General features: G+C 31.8%; 1 protein-coding gene across 1 annotated transcript; it reads right to left on the bottom strand.

Annotated features, from left to right (window-relative positions):
* Positions 1–241: 241 nt before the first annotated feature.
* Positions 242–2,646, bottom strand: LOC137815855 (uncharacterized). Its single transcript, XM_068618967.1, has 5 exons — positions 2,457–2,646; positions 1,770–2,301; positions 785–1,668; positions 602–698; positions 242–410 (listed from the first exon to the last, which is right to left on the bottom strand). The coding sequence occupies exons 1-5, from the start codon at positions 2,644–2,646 to the stop codon at positions 242–244; spliced, it is 1,872 nt and encodes a 623-aa protein (XP_068475068.1).
* Positions 2,647–15,261: the final 12,615 nt, after the last annotated feature.

The raw sequence follows: 15,261 nt of genomic DNA, 5'->3' as shown, positions 1-15,261 counted from the left end.
GAAATAGTTACATAGTTGTTAAATTAAGTAACACTTACTTAGTTGTTAAATTAAATAATACTTCCGTAGTTTTTAAACCATTCTGGAAAATGTCTATGTATATTCATTGAACCCTCTTCGTTGTTGTTGTTAACTTGTAAGAACAATCTTGAAATAAATAAGTAATTAGTCATAAACTGCAATTTAAACGTAATTAATACAAATTCTGTTGTTGTTAACTTACTCAAGTATTGGTTTAACTTCATTGCAATTGATGGGGATATGTAGAACGATATTCATCATCATTTAGCAAATATTCTTTGCATGATCCACTAGGACGATCACATTTGTTGAGAACGGACAATGTTGATTCAACTCCTTCATTTGAACTAGTCCGAGGATCATTTCTCAAACTTGTATTTGACAACAAGCTTACATGTTGGAAATAATGAGAACAAAAATAAGTTATTTCACGGTGTAAGTAGAATGCACATATTGAACCTTCTACCCTTGCTAAATTAGCCACTTATCGTTTTGCATTTCTCATCAACCTACACCACATATCAAGTTTTAAGTATTGAACAATAATTATGAATAATAAAACTGAGGATTGGGTGATTACCTTTCAAATGGATACATCCATCTGTATTGGACAGGACCACCAAGTATTGTCTCAGTAGAAAGATGAATAACCAGGTGTTCCATTAAATCAAAGAAACCTGGTGGGAAGATTCTTTCCAATTTACATATAATAATAGAAATATTCGCTTTCATTTGAATTAAATATTCATCCTCAAAGAGTTACAACATAAATCTCTGAAAAATCGACTTATTTCTGCTATCGCATTCCAAACAAATTCTGGTAATGAACGAAATGCAATTGGTAGTAAACACTCCATGAAGACATGACAATCATGTCTTTTCATACTATGCATACTCCCTTTATCAGTGTTTGCACACCTGAAAATGTTAGAGGCATATACATCAGGCATTTTTAATTTTGTAATCCATTTATAAATTGATTTTGCATCTTTTTTTGTGAAAGTGTAGTTTGCCTTTGGCTTTCCTAACTTCCCATTTCGTAACTGAACCAATTCCAAGTCACCACGTCCACAAAATTCAGCAACATCCATTCTTGCCTTGTGATTGTCTTTTGTTTTATCTTTAACATCCATCTCAGTATTGAAGACATTATCAAAAAAGTTTTTTTCAATGTGCATGACATCAAGATTGTGTCTTAGCAAATTGTGTTTCCAATATGGCAAATCCCAAAAGATTGATCTTTTTGTCCAATTATGATATTGTTCATACCCTAATAAGGTATCAAATGGACCATCAGTCACCTTTGGAAAGTCTCGAATAAATTCCCACAATTGCTCTCCATTTAGGAAATTAGGAGGCCCATCCAACTCAATCCTATTTTTCGTAAATCTCCTCTTGCTTCTCCTAAATGGATGATCGGTAGGCAAGAATCGACGGTGACAGTCAAACCAACTACTTTTACCACCATGTGGTAATGTAAAAGCTTTTGTGTCCTCCATACAACGGGGACATGCTAATTTCCCTTTAGTCCCCCATCCTGACAACATGCCATAAGTTGGAAAATCATTGATTTTCCACATCAAGCAAGCTCGCATGACAAAGTTTTCTCTTGTAGAGATGTCATATGTCATTACACCTTCATTCCACCTTCATTCCACAATTGGTTAAGATCATCAATAAGAGGTTGCAAGTATACATCTATTTTTTTAGTTGGGTTACTTGGGCTAGGTATGAGACAAGTTACAAACATGTATGGTTTGGTCACACACATTTCAGGGAGCAAATTATAAGGAGTAAGAAATACAGACCAACAAGAATATGGGGATGTTGAAGCTTGGACATAAGGAGTGAACCCATCGGAACATAAACCAAGTCTCACATGTTGTGGGTCAATAGCAAAATTTGAATATATCTTATCTAAGTGCTTCCAAGCTTCCCCATGACATGGATGTCGCAGTATGCCATCTTCTTTTTTGTTTTCAAAATGCCATCTCATTTGCTTAGCAGATTCTACTGATGCATATAGTCTTTGTAATCTTGGGATGATTGGCAAATAAAACATTCTCTTCCTTGGAAGTTGTTTGTATCTTCCCTTGTCACCCTTAGGAGGAAAATATCGAGGAAGATGACAAAATTTGCATTCAATTAAAAGGTTGTCATCCTTGTAATATAACATGCATCCCGCTTCACAACAATCAATATTTTGGGCTTTCAACCCAAGATTTGACACAATTTTTTTAGCTTTGTAGTAGTTCTTTGGTATGCAATTATCTTTGGGAGCTACATCAACTAACAATTTTATGAAATGGTCTAAACATTTTTCAGGTGTATGCCAATTCGTTCTAGCTGCTAGTAGTCTGATGGCTACTGATAATTTTGACCCGGTGGCACCATCATAAATGGGTTCATTTGCAGCTGCTAACATATCATAAAACCTTTGGGCTTTGCATTAGGTGACTCTTCTACATATTCATCGTCGGTGTCCATGTGATCATAATGACTTGTTATGTCTACTTCTTGCATGTATGCATCATACAACATATTAGTCATTGAACCAATGTTATCAACAGGTTTCGTTCTTCCATGGCTACTGGATGCATAACCAACATTGTCCTCAATTGACATCTCTTCTCCATGTTGAACCCAAACTGTGTAGTTAGGTTTAAAACCATATCGTAGCAAATGAGCCCTCACATGTGATGGTGGAAGAATTTTCTCATAGACACTTTATGCAAGGACACCTTATCCCTCCTTCTAAAGTATAAAAAGTTTGATCAATTGCCTTTGAAACAAATTCACTCACTCCAGTAATGAATTGTTTGCTAAGTCTCCTTGAAGGATCAAGTCGTTCATAAATCCAACTTCGATCCATTTTTCTGCATAGAATATATGTATATAGTAGTGAATAAATTATTAGCCAATATAATACCGCTCTATGAGTAGTGATATATAAGAATTATCAAACAAAACTATTGTACCGGTATGGGCGAGGCCGAGGCCCACCTGGCTGACCGAGGCTGAGTCCACTTGACCGAGACCAGGGGAACTTGGCCGAGACCTTAGAAGACTTGGCCGAGACGACCGAAGACCACCAGAATATGGCCGATGGCCGACCCATGTCACCTGACCGACCGAAGGAAGGAGAAGAAGACTTCAATAGTTCTCTAGGTCCCATCTCCCTAGCAGGAACAACTATCATATCATATCACAATTCAGTTTGTAATGAACTTGATAGTAAGGATATTTTTACCAAAATATGAAACACATGTTGGATCAAGAATGAATTGATCACTAGACAAATGAAAGAAACCGTGAATTCTTGATCACTAGACAAATGAAAGAAACCGTGAATTCTTTCACTTTTAAGATACCTAAACCAAATTACATCCAATTTGTGCAAAAACCGATAAAAACTGGTATAAGGCATGGTATGATGGGAAAATAAATAAATAAAAAATCATAAATATTGATAAAGCGCATTTGTTGAAGATTTTTCCGTTAACACTTTATTCTTTGCTATTTCCGCAAGTGATTAGTCCACAACTTCCGATCATGGAAATATCTCTTAATCTAATGCCAATCTAAGAAAATCTTGGTTTTACTCACTACCAACAATACTTATTTTAGTAACTTTCACTAACAGAATTTTCGCATCATAGATATTTGTATTTTCAATGATATATAACTAACTGTTCAAGGTATACAAAATTCAGCTAGTTAAAAGTAAACAAAAGATAGGTACTTTAGTTAATCAGTGCTAATCAAGTTTAATGTGTTGAGATTATTGCGTGAGTTAAAATTTAATTTTAACTAAAAGTGTATAATTAAAATACTAAAAGTACGTTTGTTCTTATAACACCTTCCCCAATCATGACAGAATCTCACAAAGTTGGAGACAATAATAGCCATTTTTCTTCCAAATCTAGCTATTTTGCTTCCTGGAGGAAAGTTCTTCAGCATTAAACCTCAATCTTAAGAAATGATATGTAACTAAATATAAACCTAATTCTAATTAATTAACTTATCATTTACTATTGTTTAACCAGCTTATGAATATCCAAACTGAGCAAGTGCTGACATAAACATGGTGTCGAACTGTTGAACTACATGCCACGGGCAATGTCAAAAAAACAAAACTAATGAAAACAGAGACAAGGCCAGTGAATCCCTAATGTAATATTCGAACTGTTGAACTACATACCACCAACCGTGTCCAAAAAAACAAAACTAATAAAAACAGAGACAAGGCCAGTGAATCTAGTAATAAAAACAGGGGACCCTTACTGGTGGATTTTATGATTTTGGCAACAATATTAAGTTTACCTTCACCACAACTTATACAAATTATTGGGGTACCATGAGAATGCATGCAAAATTTAAGGTGTTAGGGCAAGAATCACTGAGAATCATTGAAAATCAATAACACAATGTTAGGGCAAAACTAAGAGTAGGAATCAAAAATAAAATTACACACAGCACAGAAAGAAAGGAATCGAGATGAAAACCTAGGGCAAAACCGCGGAGACTCCGTTTGCGTTCTCATGGTGGCACGGCTACTCCATCACGGTGGCACGGCTACTCAATCACGATGGCACGCTACTCAAGCTCAAGTGTTAACGGTGACTACTCCCCTCTCTGTATGAACGACAGTGGCACGCTGCTCACGCTCAAGCTGAAGGCTATGAACAACGATGACTTCTCCCGTATGAAATGCACACCTCTGAAAAAGAGTTTAAAAATTTCTCAAATTATTCAAAACCTTAACAATTAAGAATTTTCAAATAAACAAAAATTAATTGTTTGTGTGGGCTTCACCTTCGAAATTTAATTATGTATTTAAATTTAATTTAAAATGTTTAGCGTGGGCTAAACCTTCAAAAATTTAAATCTTTATTATTTTTATACTTTTAATAGTGGCCGTTCCACCCACGCAACTTTTTTTTTTAAAGTTTGCGTGGGTATAACCCACGCTTTCTCACATTTTATTTGAATTTTGTGAATAGCGAAGGCTTATTTGATACTATTTAGTATCGACCTAAGACCTTCGCTTTTTTTTGCAGCTAAATAAGCAATTTCTTGTAGTGTTAGAGATGATATTGCTTATGTGGTGGCCTACCGCTCAAATTAAGTGTAATAATTATTTTCACCACTTAAGTGTAAGCTTGTAGCTATGAAAAAGTACACTAAAAAATATAGCTTAATCACTTAGACAAAAAGCAGAAAAGCATAGTGATAATGCATGTGTTCTGGAACTTTTGAGATGCAACTTCGTTGTAGCGCTCAAGTGATGGCATGATCATTCAAACACTAGTGGAACAATGTTATTGTGTTATTGAACTTGTTTAAAGAAATCCAACAACCATTTCACTCAAGTGAGAAAGACTTAAACAATGTTTGAATGAGGAAAAGACAAAACCAAATTTGTTCTCTGGAGTTGCTCAAATGGGGCAAGATTGCTCAAATTATTAATGTGTCATATGCATAAATATGCAGTGAGGTGAGATGATATTAAGTAGTAAGGATCGATGTATTAAACATGAAAAACAATTAAGAAAATTATATATTTTATGCTTCACGGATGATTTAATCACATAAATTACAATTTAGTATAATAAAAGCTAAAGGAAGTTTGTACATCAAACTCTTATAAAGTATGTGTATGAATTACCTTAACATTGGAAGATAGGGTGATAAAATGGGCCAGCCCGACCCATTTTGGCTCAATCGGCTGCTTGCCCGCAAAAATTAGGTCGAGTCGGGACTAACTCAACAAGTTATATGGGCTGAAATTGATAACTCATCTCATCATAAGATGGATTGTTGGGTTAGGGGGTTGACCTGCCACTTTCTTTTTTTTAAAATTCTTTCTTTCTTTTGCTTTTTTTTTACAATAAAAATGTAAGGAAATATCAACGATATAAAGAAATTAATTGGGTATGTCTCTATTTTTGTAATCTAACAGTGCAAGTTCATTGAAGCCAATGGAAAGTCTTATCAACATCAACTCCTCAGATGGTAAAATTCCATGCAACAGATTATGCAGGATATGACAACGCAATTATGTCCCCTACACATAGCCTTTTGAGTGTTGGTACTTATACTAGAAACAAAGAGCAAATATAGTAAAATAAAAGCTAAATCAAGATTATCCAGACTAATCATAAAAGGTGTTACAAATAACTAGTGGAGGAAGTCTATTATGAAACAGTGAAGGGAGATACATCTCTAATCAATTATTATCGTATGGTATATATTTTGTATGAGGGCCTAACTTAGATCCCATCATAGTTGCTGGAATATTCTATTTGCCTCTTACACTCTAACTTTGATGCAATTGAGCTTTTTTACTACTCTCAAGGGTGTACATATTAATCTTTAAAATTGCATACAGAGTTGTTGGGAGGTCCTGCTACTGCCATCCAAATTTAAAAAATAATATGCTCAATAACAAAAATTAAATTGTCCAATCACAATAAACATAAATCACGATAAAAAGGTAGTCATCAACAATTCAACACAACATACTTTAGCCAAATTAAACATAAATCAAAATAAAGTTAAACTCGTCAACAACTCAAGTCATTAATCATATGTTCCATTTCATCTATACCTATATATAAAGGGAATTCCCCTTCTAACTGCCATATAATATTATTTCAATTTTATTCTTAGATTTATATTTTATTTCATTATTTTAAAAATTTAAAAATATATTATTTCATTATTTTTAAATGTTTTAAATGTATAACAGAAATATATAACAGAAGAGATAACATTATTTTTAAAAATCAAAACTAAACATATCTTTTTCTCCCATTATTTTCTCTCATCAAACGATCTTTTCGTCTTCATATTCAAATTCATATTCAAAATATGAGAAGTCATTCTTACGTTCCACGACCATGAACCCAGGAACCCAACCAGTAAGTGTTGTCTTTCAATTATAAAATAGAAGATGAAATTACATTGTATGAATTTACTTTTATTTTTTATGTTTTATTTATTGATAATAATATTATTCTTATTGTGCTAATACATAAAACATTGAAAGGGAAAGAACGTACCGCTGCAATTGTCAGGTTCAGTGCCATGGCGGTAATGGATTCCGACTCAACATCGAGTGTGGAACGGATGACGGTAGTAACGACGATTTTGATTGACTCACCGCAGACATAGGCAAGGAGAGAGTTGTTCGATGGGTCACCGGTGTAGAATTGTGGCAGAGTGGATTCATAATGGTAGTTAGTTTTCAATTACAAGGATTCCATTTAGAAACTGTTGCCACTGTGTAAAATCCTTCAGGTTTCAAATTTTTTCAAACTTTTTAAATTTGAAACTTTTCAAAATTTTAAATTTTAAATTTGTGAAATTTTTAAATTTCAAAAAATTTCAATTTTCAAAATTTCAAACCCTAAAGTAAAACACTTCAAAAAATTTAAAATTTAAAATTTAAAAATTCTTAAATTTTCAAAAATTTTAAATTTTTTAAACCCAAAAAATCTTTAAATTTTAAAATTTCGAAATTTTCATATTTCAGAATTTTAAAATTTCGAAATTTTGAATTTTAAAATTTTTTAAATTTTCAAAATTTTAAATTTAAATCTAAACTGAAGGCTTTATAAACCCATCAAATATCTTTTTCGTTTTCTATTTTCTTATTCAAAATACTAGTCGTAATTTTGTTTCAAGAACCACAAAATCAAATCAACCAGTAAGTAGTGTTTTTCAATGGCTTCTACACAGTTGACTCTTGCAAATTCGTAAGTATGTATATAATTATTGTTTTGTGTTTCTTATAATAATTACCAAAACCATTCCATTAACAATATTCTCCATTTTTTGTTTCGTGAACATTTATAACTCTCTCAAATTAATCTTTTGGTCTCATTACCTTTTCTCTCTCTTATTTTCTCTCTATTCTTTGTATCTCTTTTCTTCCTTAATCTCTTTTAATTTTATTATATGCGATTTGCAGTTTGAAGAACTTTCACGCGTTATGGCCTGAGATTTGCAAGCTATTGTGGGATGCACCATTGCCCTAGCCACCACTATGGACAACCCGAATCTCATTCTTTCTCAAGGTTTTGTGCTGAACAAGATGACCTACTTTGTGATTTTCAGAAATTCTCATAAACCAAAACGGTGCTTAATGAATTGGAAGAGATTTACAAACCTTTCTACCCTCATGTTCATAACAACCCTCATCCCATCATTTCATGTTTCCAACCTATCCCTCATAAAAATGTCAAAGAACTCAAACTATCAAACAAAGTAGATGAATAAGCACAAGATTTGCACGACACAGAAGCATCTAAATGCAGAAGAAGGTAAGTCATTCATCCAACTGAAATTGAAAATTGATGGTACATGTATAATTTTGTTTTGTTACATTAAAAGTCAACCTGTTATGTAATATCATCAAGAATGAGGGTGGTGAAGCATATAAACCACGGCAGATGGTGTGTCAGACCCACAAAAAGGGTAGTTTTGGATTTAAATTTTGGGCGATTTTGGTGTTTCACTCTCTTATCTCCCCAGAGTCAATTTTTCCTATCCATGTTACAAAGACCAAGGTCAAAGACTCATGGGAATGTGGAATAATCATAAACCAATGAATGGTGACACTTTACTCCAGATGAGGACGTTTGTGTTTTCAAAATTGAAGTGCTCCCATTTTGCCTTCACAGGGTGCAAGAGTTACACGGTCGAAAAAGGTAGATACTTTTAGGAGTCTGTGGTGTAAAGAAACTCAACAAAGCAACAACAATAATGATTCTTTGGGCATTGTTTTTTCCATTAAAGGGGTTTTGCCTTGAGTCTCCTTTGGAGAATTGTGTGTTCCTATATATTTTGGGATTATTATTTTACAATCACATGGTGATGAGTGTGCATTTGTCCATTGGAAATAATGAAGAAGATGAGAAGACCAAACTTTTGGTTAAATGGAACTTCATTCTAAAATATTGGTTCATGTTAGCAATGAGAATGGAAGTAATAAAATTAACAGTAATGTTGAGAGAGAGGGTGAAAAAGGTGAATGATGTTTGCTCTGAATTGTTTTGTATTTTGTTTTCACTTTTACTAATAATGTGTAAATAATAATATTATTTATTCAATTTTACTATTAAACATAATTATATAAAAATAAAAAATGCGGATACACAGGCACGTGAGTGCCTGTGTTCCCGCTAGTGATTATTAGAGGCACCCTTAGAATAAGTATCCTCCACTTTTTCATCTTTGTCACTTTCTTCATCATCTTCAATATCACATGAAAATGAAAAAAAAAAGTTAAAATATCAAAAACTGTTTATCAAAGTAAAATATATATATATATATATATATATATATATATACAAATTATCCTAACAAAAACCATGCTTCCAATTGGAAGAACAAATAATTGCTTCCACATTTTTTTGGCAAAAGAAAAGTTCTATAATTATTAAGAATCATTAAACAAATGCTAAATGTAGAATCATATGCAATTGCAGTAATCGTGATACTTAGCAAGTCCTTAGCCACCAATGAAAGATCCAAAATATGTTAACTATTACTCTTCCACCATTGAAGAACATCCATATCTCATGTACAATCAAGATCTAATGTTGGCTAATCTAAATATATATCAAGTTGATTCTTTCTCGTTTTAGCAGGAGCTTTTAGTTTGCATTTTTAATTCCTAATATGAAAAGCCAAAAAAGGTTTATTTAACTAAAAAAATAATAACTGAATTAGAACAAAGTAAACTTACATAGAAAAAAGGTTTGGCGTTGTGAAAACTTATAAGGATGAAAGATCAGTATTGATGACTTTTTTTACAACAAATGCACCGTTTTGTCAGAAGTAATAATTTGTCACTAAGGACGGATATCGAACCCACAAGGAACACTTAAATAATTTGGTAAAAGATTCACTAAATAGAAAACAGAATAATAAAGTTTGTTGGAATTTGTTATGATTGCAATGATTAAAAAGAAAAAGCCAAAGAGTTTGTTGCTCAAATTGGAAAAATATGGATTGGAGTTCATCTTTCTCAATCTTTTGTATTTTGATTAGCATGACAATATTATGTCCTTTGATTGATATTGATGCCCGTTTAAAAATCATTTATATCAATTTCCTGCATATAAAATTATTAAAATTCTTTCTAAATATCGACTCCTCGCATATTTATAAAAACTTCTTATCATTAAGATCATACGTTGGCAATTAATATTTCAAATCTATTCCTAGCATTCAAATATGTTAAGCATTATCATTTGGATCAAAAACTTAGAAGTACTTCCTGGTCAAATTCAAATTTCGAGATCATGGTAAACCAAGCATTACAAACAAAAAAATAATACCAATCATCAATCCAGAACAAAATATCATGTTTAGATATCACCTCAATACATAAGAGTTTGAACAGATTACTCTCAATCCCAAAGGGTAGAATTAGCCACACATGATGGCTTTTACAAACAAGGAGAGAAAGAAATGAAAATTCTGGATATTTCTCCTTTAGGGCTACCTCTTTTAGTGTTTCTAACACCCTATTCTCCCAATTGGATTACAATTCACTCAATGGTGTTTTCCTTTCAATCTTGCATGTCTAGGGTTGTGCCTCAAGCCTCATATTTAACCTAATTGGTTTGGGCTAAGTGGTTTCTCGCTATTGGACTCACATGAGCGAGTTTCACGAAAAAAGACCCAATGTCACTAGAACAATCTCGCTTGGGTGAGATTGAGCTCGCTTGAGCGAGATCCTCTGGGGGCGTCTAGCTTAAGTGAGTTTGGGTGAGCTTTGGTGAGTGCTGGTGCGTTCCAACTTCCCCTTTTTAGCTTTGTATATTCTCTTTTTGGCCCGATCATCCCCCTTCTTCCCTAGAATCCTGAAATTAACACAAATTTGGGAATAAATCGTTCTTATTCAATTTAAAATCACAAAATATGTTAAAAGGTAAAAATTCACATATTAAGGGTTATTTTATGCTTATTTTATCAATTAATATCCATAAGTGTTTGTATTTTAATATGAAATATTACTAAAATTTGGCACTTATCAACTATGCTTACACTTTAGAACATTTAAAGTTGAACTGTACAATATGGTGAGAAAAGCATGTAAAAAAAATTCTTTATCTTCTCCAACTTTACTTCCCAACGAAGATGATAGACAAAAATCCCAATTTTTCAACATCATCATTGGATATAAGTTGCACCAAACATAAGAACAACACTATATTCATCCCAATATTTATCAAATTTCATCATCATTTTTCAGTTATATCTCTTATAACTTCATATTCATCTCTTACACTTTTCATTAAAAGGCATTGAATTTTCTAAACTTGCGTCTAAATGAAATTAAATTTGTGGATAAAATATGCATCATTGTCTGTTGCATTGGCTTGTTCCACCACGCTTGTGGTCTAACAAGTTGACGGGTAAGGTAAGTCCGCCAATACAAATTGGCGAGTTCAAAAATTTGACCTGTTCTATCTAAACCATGTTGAGTTGACGGGCCAACTCGCCAAACCCAAACCTCTTTGTCACTCCTGCTAAAAGATGATAATGAATTTTCAACATGTTGTTTGGTCCATTTGATATATAGTGTCATTGCTAAACAATAACTTCCCACTCACTTAACTTATCACATGAACTACTAATTAGATGTGTGTGGTAAATATTTATGATGCAAAATATTTGTAACAATTTTAAGGTGCTATAATTTTTTAAGTTATATATGTAACATGGTTAAAATAGTTTGAGAACTTAAAAAAAATATGTACAATGAGACGTAGCTAGCAAAATTAACAATCCAAAATACACAGTTCGATAATCCAAATTAAGTAAAATTAAAAAAATAATTAAAATCATAACCAATTGAGTCCCATGAATAAAAAGTCAAAATCCCAAAAAATTATCATAATTGAAATCCACCACCAAAACCCCATTTTTTTATTCTCATCCCTTTTTCTTGCACAACCATTGTTCCCTTCTGTTTTGCTCCATTGCCTTCTTTTGGTAAATAGAAAGATCCCTCCTATATCTTATAATGTCTCACCTAGCTTATATATATGGCCTCTTTCCCACCGATTTAGATATGCTTCCATATTTTTTCTGTTGTGACATTGAAACTTGTTATTGTTGTCTTGCTCTCTTTACCATCGTCCATCAGTATGCTATGCAAAGCAAAATAGTTAGTGGTAGTTAGATTGAAATGGGAGAGTTTTTAAGATTGACATATCTAGTTTTAATGCTTGAGGCATTGATTTGTAATAATTTCAAAGATTAAAAATTCTCTTTATTCTTTATTCTTGTTGTTTTTGCTTATAGTCAATTGTTTATTTCGTGTATAGATAATGATTTAGTGAGTTATTGATTTTACTTACTACGTCCTTTTATTTGTTTTTTTTTTAAATTTTAATTATTTTTTTATACACTGAAAAAAGTTAGTGTCTTAAAATTATAAAACATGTTTTAAATCAACAACATTCTACTACATAAGTGATTTGTTAAACTAGTAGTCAGCATAACAACTTGTACAATGTAACTATTGTTTATGATCGCTTTATAGAAAGGATAAAAAGACAAAAGAAAGAGAAGATAAAATAAGGGAGCGTAAGAAATAAGTGGAAATAAACGTTGTTTAGTTGTGAATGTAACATCCATAATTTTACCTATATATAATAAAATAAAAATAAAACAAGCAATATATATTTAACATATGAATATATACAACTATCTCATAATTGTATCTCAAAAAGATATCCCTCTTCATAGAAATTTTAATATTTACACAAAAGTTTACAACTAAACATTCAATATAAAACATTTGTTCCTCTAGCTGCTCACTGAGGAGCTCTATCACCTGCAACTTCATCTGTTCTCGTGTAAATTAACACGATCATCACAGTTCAAAGAAAACAAATACAAAACAAAGCACAGCGTAAGCTAGCTATTTTTAATAGTTCAAATATAAAACTTTATCAACATAAACCATCAATATTCACACATTTTCACAATTTCATCTAGTGTCTATCACGTTCATCATCCACATTACTTTTGTCATATTTCTACTGACTAACATACTTAGACACTCGACTCTACTTCCGGAAGACTCGTGTATTGAAATTAGCATCCAAAGACCTGCACATGTCATACTACTCATTGTGAATCCACACAGTCATGCGCATAATCATCTCAATATCTCATCATCTTATCATCTCATATGACAAGGTAAATCCATTTGATCTGATCTGATCAGTTCTTTCAAACCTCAGATTCAGCCAAATGGACCTCCTTCGACTTTCACCAACTGAATAACTTCATCTATGTGATTCAATTATATCAATAGAGTCAAGATCGTCTCATTCACAGGACACTCACAAATAATACACCTTAATAACAATCTTAACACAGTATTTCCTTTCCTGAAAATACGATGTCTTGCTTGATCACACTTTCACCTCATTACATACATCATTTAACACATCAATGTACCATTCACATCATATTTTAAACTTTGTAAACTATCAAAATATATTTCAAAATTCACTTAAACACGTAACTAAGTTCCAAATATATGCTCTCTAAATCATTCATCATATAAAATCAAACAACCACTTCTCATTAAACATCTCATTTAAGTAATTCAACAAAATATTCAAAAATAGTTCAACTCATTTATATCATCATTCAAACACTTTCAATTCTCAATCACAAACACTTTCAACAAATTTATTCACCTTAAAATCAATATAAAATATTTAAAAACAACCATTTCAGTCAATATATTATTTTACTCTTCAAAAGAGACAATCCTGCAAATATTGATTAAAAGTATAGGTGGTGAAAAACTCACTGAAAATTTATTACACATTTGAATCATACAAAATTTCAAATATTTAATGTTTTAATTTTACCCTAACCTCCAATGAAGTTGAAGTTTATAAATTTGAAGTAATTAAATTAGTCAAGTATTATTATTTGATTTGAGAAACCTAATACAAATGTTTGAAAGGTAATAAATATTCTTTGTCTATTATCCTTTTGCAATATGATTCATATGTTGTTCTATAATTGATGAATAACTGAGAAAATTGAATAATTATAGTCATACTTAATAATTATATATATAGAGAGATTAAATTTGTATATATTATTATCTATTTTCGATAACTTAAAGTTCTTGATAACTTAATCTTTGGGTTCTTGTTTATATAAAATTTGGTGTAAATGTACATGATATAGTAACATTAGGTTTATCTAGGTTTAGATTCACCGAAAATAAAATACAACTAGTATTTTGTGTTGATAGAGTTTTGGATATATATATATATATATATATATATATATATATATATATATATATATATATATATATATATATATATATATATAACTAACATGACCAAGATGATCGATCACGGTGATGTGTTGATCAAGACCATCTTGAAAATTTGAAACAGTAGATAACTTATTTGTAACTAATAAAATTAGTTTGTATTATTAAGTTAAAATAAGATTAATTTAAAAAGTTGTGATGATCTAGGTCCAATGTGAATAATGTTCTTGCTTGTCTCTTTAAATAGGTGAATATTACTTACTAAAAGGTACATTTTGATAACATTTAATATATATGTTACCGAATATTGACTTGAGCGTTGGAGAACTTTTTGCAGGTATCCCTGAATTTGATCAAAGACTCGAAATGTGACCTATGTATAAGTGTAACAAATCAACAAGGTAGATACGAGTCCAAGGTAATATCAAGGAGTTTTCATCTTGGGAATTTCATATAGAGGATGAGAAGTTATGCAAGAAATAATGAAGGGAAGTTCTCAACTAATTGGGAGGGGTCATTCCATATTCAAAGCGATGAAAAATAGACATATTGGCTATAACACCTCTTGGGAAAGGTAGTTCTAAGAACTTTGAATGCAACACGTTTGATGTTTTGTTTCAGTTAAAATTTGTAATTCATTCACTCTTCATGTGTACTCTTTCCTCACTCGGTCTTTTTTCCCTAAGTAGGATTTTGTCGGAGAAGGTTTTAATGAGGCACCAATAAAATCATCTTATTCAAATATATGTGCTAACCAATTCAATTTGAACAAGGAAGTTTCATCGTCGTATCGTTCATGTGCCAATCTACGATAAGATCAAGATGGTCCCTCCCATATTTAAAGTAATCGGTCAAGGAAGCTTCACAATCACGTGATCCCTTCCGATTATCTTAATACAAAGTAA

Source organism: Phaseolus vulgaris, chromosome 1, assembly GCF_000499845.2.
Source record: "Phaseolus vulgaris cultivar G19833 chromosome 1, P. vulgaris v2.0, whole genome shotgun sequence".
Lineage (NCBI taxonomy): Eukaryota > Viridiplantae > Streptophyta > Magnoliopsida > Fabales > Fabaceae > Phaseolus > Phaseolus vulgaris.
The sequence above is the reverse complement of the archived record's forward strand: the minus strand, read 5'-3'. Positions and strand labels throughout refer to the sequence as shown.